This window comes from Salvelinus alpinus, chromosome 6 (genome assembly GCF_045679555.1).
Source record: "Salvelinus alpinus chromosome 6, SLU_Salpinus.1, whole genome shotgun sequence".
Lineage (NCBI taxonomy): Eukaryota > Metazoa > Chordata > Actinopteri > Salmoniformes > Salmonidae > Salvelinus > Salvelinus alpinus.
Window position 1 is genome coordinate 13,539,285 of NC_092091.1, and position 12,940 is coordinate 13,552,224.

The 12,940-nt window shown below is 41.7% G+C and overlaps 1 protein-coding gene across 2 annotated transcripts in view; it reads left to right on the plus strand.

Moving 5' to 3' along the window:
* The window catches only part of LOC139578184 (ATP-binding cassette sub-family C member 8-like), a 152,752-nt gene extending 143,006 nt beyond the window's left edge, over positions 1 to 9,746 (plus strand). For both annotated transcript variants that reach the window (XM_071405476.1, XM_071405477.1), the window contains exons 37-39: positions 3,799 to 3,932; positions 7,331 to 7,393; positions 8,203 to 9,746. In XM_071405476.1, the coding sequence (XP_071261577.1) occupies positions 3,799 to 3,932; positions 7,331 to 7,393; positions 8,203 to 8,340 (335 nt within the window). In that variant the 3' untranslated portion in view covers positions 8,341 to 9,746. The remainder of the gene's footprint in view (positions 1 to 3,798; positions 3,933 to 7,330; positions 7,394 to 8,202) is intronic.
* Positions 9,747 to 12,940: the final 3,194 nt, after the last annotated feature.

The window sequence follows — 12,940 nt, forward strand, 5'->3', positions numbered from 1 at the left end:
CTCGTTGCTTGACATCATGGGAAAATCGAAAGAAATCAGCCAAGACCTCAGAAAAGAAATCAGCCAAAACCTCCACTAGTCTGGTTCATCCTTGGGAGCAATTTCCAAATGCCTGAAGGTACCACGTTCATCTGTACAAACAATAGTACCCAAGTATAAACACCATGGGACCACGCAGCCATCATACCGCTCAGGAAGGAGACGCGTTCTGTCTCCTAGAGATGAACATACTTTGGTGTGAAAAGTGCAAATCAATCCCAGAACAACAGCAAAGGACCTTGTGAAGATACTGGAGGAATCAGGTACAAAAGTATAAATATCCATAGTAAAACAAATCCTATATCGACAAAACCTGAAAGGCTGCTCAGCAAGGAAGAAGCCACTGCTCCAAAACCGCCATAAAAAAGCCAGACTACGGTTTGAAACTGCACATGGGGACAAAGATCGTACTTTTTGGAGAAATGTTCTCTGGTCTGATGAAACAAAAATAGAACTGTTTGGCCATAATGTCCATCGTTATGTTTGGAGGAAAAAGGGGGAGGCTTGCAAGCCAAAGAACACCATCCCAACTGTGAAGCACGGGTGTGGCAGGATCATGTTGTGGGGGTTCTTTGCTGCAGGAGGGACTGGTGCACTTCACAAAATAGATGGCATCATGAGGGAGGAAATTATGTGGCTATATTGAAGCAACATCTCAAGACATCAGTCAGGGCGTTAAAACTTGGTCACAAATGGGTCTTCCAAATGGACAATGAACCAAAGCATATATCCAAAGTTGTGGTAAAATGGCTAAAGGACAACAAAGTCAAGGTATTGGAGTGGCCATCACAAAGCACTGACCTCAATCCTATAGAACATTTGTGGGCATAACTGAAAAAGCGTGTGCGAGCAAGGAGGCCTTCAAACCTGACTCAGTTACACCAGCTCTGTCAGGAGGAATGGGCCAAAATTCACCCAACTTATTGTGGGAAGCTTGTGGAAGGCTACCTGAAATGTTTGACCCAAGTTAAACAATTTAAAGGCAATGCTACCAAATACTATTTGAGTGTATGTAAACGTCTGACCCACTGGGAATGTGATGAAAGAAATAAAAGCTGAAATAAATCATTCTCTCTACTATTATTCTGACATTTCACATTCTTAAAATAAAGTGGTGATCCTAACTGACCTAAGGCAGGGAATCTTTACTGGGATTAAATGTCAGGAATTGTGAAAAACTGAGTTGAAATGCATTTGGCTAAGGTGTATGTAAACTTCCGACTTCAACTGTACAAGTTCAATGAAATGCCTTTCTTACAAGCTCTAATCCCAACAATGCAGTAATTAAAAACAATGTAATGCTAAAAATAACAAGGTAGAACAAAAACACACAAGATATAAGAACAACACGATAAAGTAAATTGTTGTGGTTAGAGCTGGCAAGAAAGGCATTTCACTGTACTTGTGCATGTGACATTAAAATACTTGAAACTTGAAACTATAAAACAGATCACAATTTGTAGCTCTTTATGAACTCTTCAAACAATCCAAACTAGACAATTTAATTTACAGTAACATTCATTTAGTCAATACAAGTTTCCATCAGTCTTCACACCTCCCCTGGCGTCAGTGACCCTAGGACTTCATGGGAACGTCTATTCCTGGAAAATTGAGATGCAAATATACAGCCATCCATCTAAAGGATGTATTGATTCCTCAGCGCCACCAAGTCGCGAGTATCACTTTCTCTCATTCTTCCACTACACTTGTTCAGAGATATGAGCTGAAAGCTGGTGCTTAATGATATTTGGATGTGTCGGTCTCATCATGTCCATCACTGGAAGAACAATTTATATTGTTTGGAATGCAGTAGATCTGTGCAGCACCCGCTCTGAGTTGACCCCAGATGAGCCTTACTGAGAGATGGAGTGGGTTTGAGAGCAGTGGTGCCCTGACCAATCTCTCATCCTCTCATACATTGCCTGATCAGTTGGAACATTTGGCATTTAGCTCTAGGCTTTATAGCTGTCCTGACATCACAGTCTACTATCTCTAGACTTTAGAGTAGACTGTGTGTTAGGACAGTTAGCTCTAGCCTTGAGAGTAGACTGTGTGTTAGGACAATTAGCTCTAGCTTCTGGAGTAGACTGTGTGTTAGGACAGTTAGCTCTAGTCTTTAGAGTAGACTCTGTGTTAGGACAGTTAGCTCTAGTCTTTAGAGTAGACTCTGTGTTAGGACAGTTAGCTCTAGCCTCTAGAGTAGACTGTGTGTTAGGACAGTTAGCTCTAGTCTTGAGAGTAGACTCTGTGTTAGGACAGTTAGCTCTAGCTTCTAGAGTAGACTGTGTGTTAGGACAGTTAGCTCTAGCCTCTAGAGTAGACTCTGTGTTAGGACAGTTAGCTCTAGCTTCTAGAGTAGACTGTGTGTTAGGACAGTTAGCTCTAGCCTTGAGAGTAGACTGTGTGTTAGGACAGTTAGCTCTAGTCTTGAGAGTAGACTGTGTGTTAGGACAGTTAGCTCTAGCCTTGAGAGTAGACTGTGTGTTAGGACAGTTAGCTCTAGCCTTGAGAGTAGACTGTGTGTTAGGACAGTTAGCTCTAGCCTTGAGAGTAGACTGTGTGTTAGGACAGTTAGCTCTAGTCTTGAGAGTAGACTGTGTGTTAGGACAGTTAGCTCTAGTCTTGAGAGTAGACTGTATCGTGGCTGTATGATGTTAGTTAGTGCAGCTATCTCTAACCTTTAGACTCTCTCTCTCTCTCTGTTCTAGCGGAATAATGGCTGCAGGAAATTCTCACATGATGTACTCCAGTTATGACTGAGAAAAAGTGTGTGTGTGTGCGATTGAGTGGTGGCTATACACACGGGACAGTGACAGAGAGATGTATTACACACGGGACAGTGACAGAGAGATGTATTACACACGGGACAGTGATAGAGAGATGTGTTACACACGGGACAGTGATAGAGAGATGTGTTACACACGGGACAGTGACAGAGAGATGTATTACACACGGGACAGTGACAGAGAGATGTGTTACACACGGGACAGTGACAGAGAGATGTGTTACACACGGGACAGTGACAGAGAGATGTATTACACACGGGACAGTGACAGAGAGATGTATTACACACGGGACAGTGATAGAGAGATGTGTTACACACGGGACAGTGATAGAGAGATGTGTTACACACGGGACAGTGACAGAGAGATGTATTACACACGGGACAGTGACAGAGAGATGTATTACACACGGGACAGTGACAGAGAGATGTGTTACACACGGGACAGTGACAGAGAGATGTGTTACACACGGGACAGTGATAGAGAGATGTATTACACACGGGACAGTGACAGAGAGATGTGTTACACACGGGACAGTGACAGAGAGATGTGTTACACACGGGACAGTGACAGAGAGATGTGTTACACACGGGACAGTGACAGAGAGATGTATTACACACGGGACAGTGACAGAGAGATGTGTTACACACGGGACAGTGACAGAGAGATGTATTACTCACGGGACAGTGACAGAGAGATGTATTACTCAGGCCTACAGTTTCTGCTGGTATTTATTCCAGCTAAATGTTGGATTAGATGTTGATCAATGATCAGCCAGTTAAAAGGAGGTCAATTCACTTGACTGAGTTGACAAATCCATTTTCATGGGGTCAAGCACACGTTTAACAACATTTATGTGATGTAACGTCATTGTAATAGATATCTCAGGCTACTGATAGGTAAGGTGTAATACAGTAGCGCCAGTCCGGTATTGTAAAACAATGGGTTGAAGGTGATGATATTTGTTGTGTTTCAGACGCCATGGTGACGGAGGGAGGGGAGAACTTCAGCCAGGGCCAGAGACAGCTCTTCTGTCTGGCCAGAGCCTTCGTCAGGAAGTCTAGCATCCTCATCATGGATGAAGCCACAGCCTCTATAGACATGGCCACGGTGAGGCAGAAGTGTGTGTGTGTGTGGAGAGTGGAGAAGGTGTAGGATGATGGTTAAAAGGAGGAGAGGGGGAGGTGTAGGATGATGGTTAAAAGAAGAAGAGGGGGAGGTGTAGGATGATGGTTAAAAGAAGGAGAGGGGGAGGTGTAGGATGATGGTTAAAAGGAGGAGAGGGGGAGGTGTAGGATGATGGTTAAAAGGAGGAGAGGGGGAGGTGTAGGATGATGGTTAAAAGGAGGACAGGGGGAGGTGTAGGATGATGGTTAAAAGGAGGAGAGGGGGAGGTGTAGGATTTAAAAGAGGATAAAGTATTTATTCTATACATGGATGGGGAAAATAGAGGTATATTGAAAGGGGGAAGGAGGAGAAGAGAGGCCTAGGGCAACAGTGGGAGCGGGAGTGAATGAATGGGTGCTTGCTAAATAGGTTAATTTCACCGCTGCACGCTGGCTGCACACACACATGCACGTGCACAAATAGACACACACACACACACACACACACGTTCACATGCACATTCACACACAGTCACACTTAAAGGACTTGTCACAACAAGGGACTGCACTGCCTCACAGTAACACAGGAGTAACTCTGAGGAAACGGAGCACATGTTAAACAGATTACTACAGGGCTGCAGAGTGATTGGACAGAATTAGAGTCAGGAGAAGGGATGCTTTGGGTTGACATAAAGGTTGAGGTGTGGGGAAATTCTGGTAACTAGAGAATCCTTACATTGATAGTGAGCTTCGATCTTTGAATACTCCAATTATCTTGTGATTCTTTGGTATTATTGCATTTAAAACACACCAATGGCAATATAAAACTTGTTTCAATCAAATGGGGACGATTCAGACTTCCAACATTTGTATTGTATTTGTATTTATTATGGATCCCCATTAGCTGCTGCCAAGGCAGAAACTGCTCTTCCTGGGGTACAGCAAAACTAAAGCTAACGTGACAGTTATAAATGTTTGTGGGTATAACTGAGGGTGACTACCGATAGTTGCTAATATTTAACAAGATACAAATTGCAACAACAAAAATATATTTTGTGAAAAGTCTTGGCATATAATTAAAACATTCTATGAATCGTAAATCAACTCGGTAGGTTTAGCACTATACTGTCTATACAGAAGCCAATAGCTTGGGTCTCCACATTTAATCTCTGCAAGTTATAAGGCCAGCGTTTCATAAACTTCACTGTGGAAAAGGGGATATGTTGATATGCTTCAGTTTGCTGCCATATGACTGGTTTCACATTTGTCTCCAGCGATTATAAGGTAAAATAATGTAGATCAAAAACAATTGTCATTTATATTTCCAATCCCCTTATCCAAACGGCGTACTCATTTACCTAGCTCTTATCAATAGCTCTTATGAAGTTGTAAATTACAGTGCATGGAGAACGGTGTTATTCATATCGGAACAAGGAAAGTAGATGTTGTTCCACTTGGAACCGACAGGTCGCTCCACCTTATTCATTGTTTCATCGTGCGTAAAGGTGAATTATGAAGGAATTAAGTCAAAATCATAATACGGCTTGTCTGTAGACACACCTCCGCCACACCTTTATTTCTTTGATCTCCACCCCAAACGAATAGCGGGTAAATAGCATGCTATTCAAATGCTAAAGTTCAAGGTCAGAATACATTTAGAGAGAAAAGTGCATAAAAAGTGAATTTCGTTTCATTTACACATGGGTCCAGATTCCCCCCATAGTGAAGGCACAAACTATTTGACTATTTTACTTTTTTAAAGTACAGTGTACTCTGTGCATAAGAATCAAGGATACAGTGCCTTGCAAAAGTATTCATCCCCCTTTCCATTTTTCCTATTTTGTTGCATTACAACCTGTCATTTAAATAGATTTTTATTTGGATTGCAAGTAATGGACATACATAAAATAGTCCAAATAATGAAGTGAAATGAAAAAAATAACTTTTTCAAAAAATTAAAAACGTGCGTGCATATGTATTCACCCCCTTTGCTATGAAGCCCCTAAATAAGATCTGGTACAACCAATGACCTTCAGAAGTCACATAATTTAGTTAAATAAAGTCCACCTGTGTGCAATCTAAGTATCACATGATCTGTCACATGATCTCAGTATACATACACCTGTTCTGAAAGGCCCCAGAGTCTGCAACACCGCTAAGCAAGGGGCACCACCAAGTAACCGGCACCATGAAGACCAATGAGCTCTCCAAGCAGGTCAGGGACAAAGTTGTGGAGAAGTACAGATCAGGGTTGGGTTATGAAAATATATCAGAAACTTTGAACATCCCACGGAGCACCATTAAATCCATTTTTTATTTTTATTGAAAGAATATGACACAAAAACAAACCTGCCAAGAGATGGCCACCCACCAAAACTCACAGACCAGGCAAGGAGGGCATTAATCAGAGAGGCAACAAAGAGACCAAAGATAACCCTGAAGGAGCTGCAAAGCTCCACAGCGGAGATTGGAGTATCTTTATGGAAGAGTGGCCAGAAAAAAGCCATTGCTTGAAGAAAAGAAATAAGCAAACACGTTTGGTGTTCGCCAAAAGGCACGTGGGAGACTCCCCAAACATATGGAAGAAGGTACTCTGGTCAGATGAGACTAAAATTGTGCTTTTTGGCCATCAAGGAAAACATTATGTCTGGCACAAACCCAACACCTCTCATCACCCCGAGAAACCATCCCCACAATGTTTTTCATCGGCAGGGACTGGGAAAATGGTCAGAATTGAAAGAATGATGGATGGCGCTAAATACAGGGAAATTCTTGTGGGAAACCTGTTTCAGTCTTCCAGAGATTTGAGACTGGGACGGAGGTTCACCTTCCAGCAGGACAATGACTCTAAGCGTACTGCTAAAGAAACACTCAAGTGGTTTAAGGGGAAACATTTAAATGTCTTGGAATGGCCTAGTCAAAGCCCAGACCTCAATCCAATTGAGAATCTGTGGTATGATTTAAAGATTGCTGTACACTAGCGGAACCCATTCAACTTGAACGAGCTGGAGCAGGTTTGACTTGAGGAATGGGCAAAAATTCCAGTGGCTAGATGTGCCAAGCTTATGGAGACATATCCCAAGAGACTTACAGCTGTAATTGCTGCAAAAGGTGGGTCTACAAAGCATTGACTTTGAGGGGTGAATAGTTATGCACGCTCAAGTTTTCAGTTTTTTTGTCTTATTTCTTGTTTGTTTCACAATCTTCAAAGTGGTAGGCATGTTGTGTAAATCAAATGATACAAACCCCCCAAAAATCTATTTTAATTTCAGGTTGTAAGGCAACAAAATAGGAAAAATGCCAAGGGGGACGAATACTTTCGCAAGCCACTGTATAAAAACATGTTACTACAGGCTCATCCTCATTTTCTGCCTTTGTCTTGTGACTGTATTGTGCCTACAGGAGAGCATCCTGCAAAAGGTGGTGATGACTGCCTTCGCTGACAGAACAGTGGTTACCATAGCAGTAAGTATCTCTGTTGTAAGGTCCCCAGTTCTGTCTCACCGATATGAAAGCAGATACATCCTGACATGTACTGACGTCAGGTGACCACTGGAGACTTATGATATATTGAGTGTCAGTAGCTCTTCTGCTATGACCTTAATGCAAATGGTGGCAAGGTTGAATCATAGAAATAGAACTGAATCTGAACTGGTAGCGCAGGAGGGCCCAACTCTAGTCCTGGAGGGCCACCGTCCTGCTGGTTTGTGATTTTCTATTGGACTACATTCTGTGGGAGTAAACATGCTTTTTATGCACTTGGAAATTAGAATAACAAGAGTCAAAAGTGACTACCAGGCTGCCATGGTGGTTTCCCATGGGGAAGTGAGATGGAGAGAGGACCCTAGGAGATGGCTTACTCATTGGGGCTCACGAGTGGCGCAGCGGTCTAAGGCACTGCAGGGTGTCACTATAGACACCCTGGTTCAATTCCAGGCTGTATCACAACAGACCGTGATTGGGAGTCCCATAGGGCGGCACACAATTGGCCCAGTGTCGTCCGGGTTTGGCCGGTGTAGGCCGTCATTGTAAATAAGAATTTGTTCTTAATTTACTTGCCCAGTTAAATTAAGGTTAAATTTCATAAGGGTAAATCCCTGAAAGATCACTGAAATATATCTTTAGTAGGTCTATGGTGGTCATCGTGTGCATAGCATTTACAGTATATTTGTAATCTATGTAACCCCGAATGTCAAAAGACTGAAGTTGTTAAAAATGTTTATTTCTCTCTAACCTAATGTTTCTTTCTTTCTCTCTTTTCTTTCTGTACTTAGCATCGTGTCCACACCATCCTGAATGCAGACCTGGTGATAGTGATGAAGAGAGGGATCATTCTAGAATACGACAGACCCCAGGCACTGCTGGAGAAAGAGGACAGCGTCTTTGCCGCATTCGTCAAGGCAGACAAGTGACCAATGAGGAAGAGGGAGGAAATTCAAAGTGCATTTGAAGAGCTTATTTCCAAAACGCTATATCTACCAACTTTTAACATTTGTGTTTTTTCATCAGAAATGATTGCTTATGTGTATATTCATGTGTGTGTAAAATATTACTATTCTTAGATTTTTTATTCATAGATTTTAGATGTGTAAGAAAATGTGTTTTTTCTAAATGCTATATATTCATTGTTTAGTTGGAATGGAATATTGGTATCCTGTATATTTGACTGTGATATGTGGTTGTCTCACCTAGCTGTAACGCTCTTCTACTTCGTCCTCCTCCTCAGACGAGGAGAGGCGAGAAGGATCGGAGGACCAATTTGCAGCGTAGTAATTTGACATGATATTTATTAAAGAATAAAGACAAATACGAAAAACACTTGAGAATTTACAAAATAATAAACGGAGTCAACAGACCTGAACAAACGAACTTACATAACACGAAGAACGCACGAACAGGAAAATAGACTACACAAAAACCGAACGAACAAAACGAAACAGTCCCGTGTGGTGCAAACAGACACAGACACGTGTGGTGCAAACAGACACAGACACGGAAGACAACCACCCACAACAAACAATGTGAAACCACCTACCTTAATATGGTTCTCAATCAGAGGAGATGAAAACCACCTGCCTCTAATTGAGAACCATATCAGGTCACCCATTTACCAACATAGAAACACATAACATAGAAATGCCCACCCACACTCACGCCCTGACCGACTAACACATACAAAAACAACAGAAAACAGGTCAGGAACGTGACACTAGTCATTTTAAGATGAATGCACTTACTGTAAGTCGCTCTGGATAAGAGCATCTGCCAAATGTAAATGTTTTACATACAGATCTTATATTACTGTATTGACTTATTTTCTAAAACATTTTTTAAATATTTATGTCACACATCTATAATTTGTAAATTTCTTACATTTGTGTAGGCAGATATATATATATATATATATATATAGAAGGAGAGAGAGAGAGAGAATTTTGCTAAAAAAAACATGATTATTTGTCTCTCTGAAATGAAACCATCAAGTGATAGATTTTAAACAAATACATGTCTGTCATTGAAAAACCCCATACCATGATTAGATAGTGAAAAAACTCACCAATCTCTTTCAGAAGTTCTTTAATCAAGAAAAGCTAATTTATCAACATTTCTGAAAATGGATATATAGCATTTTAGAATGAAACTCTTTACTTGTACCATGGGCTGTATATTATTATTCTATTTTCTAATCCTGTATGATATTTGTACATAACATGTTAATTCTATGTTAATAAAAAACATAATCATTGCACAGCAGTGTTATGCCTACAGTTTATTTGACAGGAAGGTAGTTTTGTGTGACCTCACAATGTACAAAGCCAAGCAAGTCAGCTGTGGAAGGCTGGGTTAGAATGACACTTCAACTGACTCTGGGCTGTGTTCTAGAAATAGTCAATACTATCTAGCTGAAGCAGCTCCCAGACAGAAAAAAGTCCCAGGAACAGTGTGTCTTTTTGGAGTTAAGGGTTAGGTTAGGGTTGGGGTTCATGTAAGCGTTGGACTTAAGGTTAAGGGCTGTGGAACATGTGACACCAGGGTATCAGAGTGCCAGTGCCTGCAATGTGAAAGTGACTGCTGCAAGCAAGGTTTATATTGGACGTGTTTATGGGAATGCCAAGGTTAATATGAACATTTATGGAGTCCACTGGTTTGTTATGGGGGCCCCCAGCACCCATGGACATTCTGGAAATGTGAACCCAGTTCAGCATGGGTTTTGTGTATCGTCACTGAGAAAGTTATACAAGGGACGTCAGAAACAAAGATTTAGGACCTGAATCATAGCCTTGTAAACAGCATGAGAGGGATTCAGATTCCATGTGTATGTAATGGGCCTTCTCCAGGGTTGCTGGACAATGGTCCACAAACACCAACACAGTCGTGAAGAGGCCACGACAACACCTCTTCCCCCTCAGGAGGCTGAAAAGATTTGGCATGGTCCCTCAGATCCTCAAAAAGTTCTACAGCTGCACCATTGAGAGGATCTTGACTGGCTGCATCACCGCCTGGTACTGCAACTGCTTGGCATCCGACCGCAAGGCGCTACAGAGGATAGTGCATAGGCCCCAGTAGATCACTGGGGCCAAACTTCCTGCCATCCAGGACCTCTATACCAGGCGGTGTCAGAGGAAGGCCCTAAAAAATTGTCAAAGACTGTTCTCTCTGCTACCGCATGGAAAGCGGTACCGATGCACCAATTCTACAACCAACAGGACCCTGAACAGCTTCTACCCCCAAGCCATAACATGACTACCTAATTGTTTAAATAGTTAACCAAATAGCTACACTGACTATGTGCATTGACCCTTTTTGCACTAACTTTTTTGATTCATCACATATGCTGCTGTTAGTTTATTATACGCTGCTGTTAGTTTATTATTTTGTCACGTTATTCCTAGTTATATGTACATATCTAGCTCAATTACCTCGTACCCCTGCACATGGACTCGATACTGGTACCCCTTGTATATAGACAAGATATTACCTCGTACCCCTGCGCATGGACTCGATACTGGTACCCCTTGTATATAGACAAGTTATTACCTCGTACCCCTGCACATCGACTCGATACTGGTACCTCTTGTATATATAGACAAGTTACTTTTATTATTACGTGTTTTACTTTTCTATTATTTCTCTACTGTCTTCCTCTCTGCATTGTTGGGAAGGGCCCTTAAGTATCCATTTCACTGTTAGTCTACACCTGTTGTTTACGAACCAGTTTCTACCCCCAAGCCATAAGACTGCTACATAATTGTTTAAATAGTTAATGGATGTCAGAAACACAACACCTGCCCGAGACATCACTGAGACATCACTGAGACATCACTGAGACATCACCGAGATATCACAGAGACATCACCGAGACATCACTGAGACATCACTGAGACATCACCGAGATATCACAGAGACATCACCGAGACATCACTGAGACATCACCGAGACATCACTGAGACATCACCGAGACATCACTGAGACATCACACTCTTTTCCCTTCTTTAGCCCCTGTTTCTTGTTTTGTTTTAATCTCTGTTTTTTCTTTAGTTTCTACTATTGTAAAGCACTTTGGGTCATTGAAAAATCGCTATATAAGTCCCATGTATTATTATTATGTTTAGGTCTATTGTCTGAGATACATGTAGTTTGATAGTGTGTTGTCTAATTATTTTCTTATTAATATATTATGTCATTCGTGTTTGGGAAGATTGTCTATAATTGAGAATGAATAAATAACCTTCCATATGTGAAAAGGTTCTAATTCGATCCTTTGAGTTGATACATTGATTAACTAAATGTAGTTCATTGATCCCTAGAGAGGGAAATGCCATCAGCATAGCCCAGACTTTCAGATGATGTTTCATATTAGGCTACTGATCAAGTACAGCTGAAAGAGGCACAGTTTCTCCTGCCTAATGCCTTCCCTGCTCAAGCTCTGGTTTCAGCCAGGTTACACCAGATGGTCCTCAGGACGTCAGGAGATGTCTTCAAGACCGGCCACTAGGGGCAACGTGAGCCCCTATTACTGTATAGTAATACAATTATCAATAATTGATTGGACTTATACAATGCTTTTTCTAGTCACCCAAAGTGCTTTATGGGGGAAGCTCATCTCATCCACCACCAATGTGTAGCACCCAATGTCTTGCGGCAGAATGATCACCACACATCAGCTATCAGGTGGAGAGGTGAGGAGTGATATATACCAATTAGTAATGAGGGGGATGATTAGGTGGCCATGATGGAAATGGGGTCAGGTTGGGAATTTAGCCAGGACACCAGGGTTAACACCCCTACTCTTATGATAATTGCCATGAGATCTTTAGTGACCACAGAGTAAGAACACCTGTTTAACATTCCATCTGAAAGACAGCATCCTACAAAGGGTGATGTCCCCATCACTACCCTGGGGCCTTGGGATATGATTTTAGGGGTAATTCCTCCTTCTGGCCCTCCAACACCACTTCCAGCAGCATCTGATCCATGGCTTAAGCCACCAGCTCTGGCTCCGAAGATTGCGCCTTCAATTCCAGTGCTAGGGACTTGTTTTTATTTTTTTCTGTCCCTAACCTTAACCCTTACCAAACCAGTCAAAATTCATGCCTAAATTTAACTGTCAAGTTTTTCTGTTTTAACCCTATCCCAAACCTTAACCCTTACCTTAACCAGTCGGAATGAATGGCTAAACTGAACCATCGAAATATTGAAGAGATTCTGTGAGATCTTGTTGCTAATTTAGCAGCACTGAGCTTCATCTAACCTGCCTGTCTCCCATAGAGATAGTTAGATGACACAACATTGTAACTGTTCTATTATGGCATCTGTGAGAGCATGGGCAGTGCCATTGAGGCAATCTCCATTTTGAAGTAATCAATTATCTTCTTCTACTACTTCTATGAGTTGGTAAACAAACTGGAAGGGTGCATACTACCACTTTGAGTGTGTTGTTTGAACAGGTATAAAGCCAAGGTTGGCGATTTATTGCCACTGGAGTTATACTTCATTGGCTGAACCCTCCTG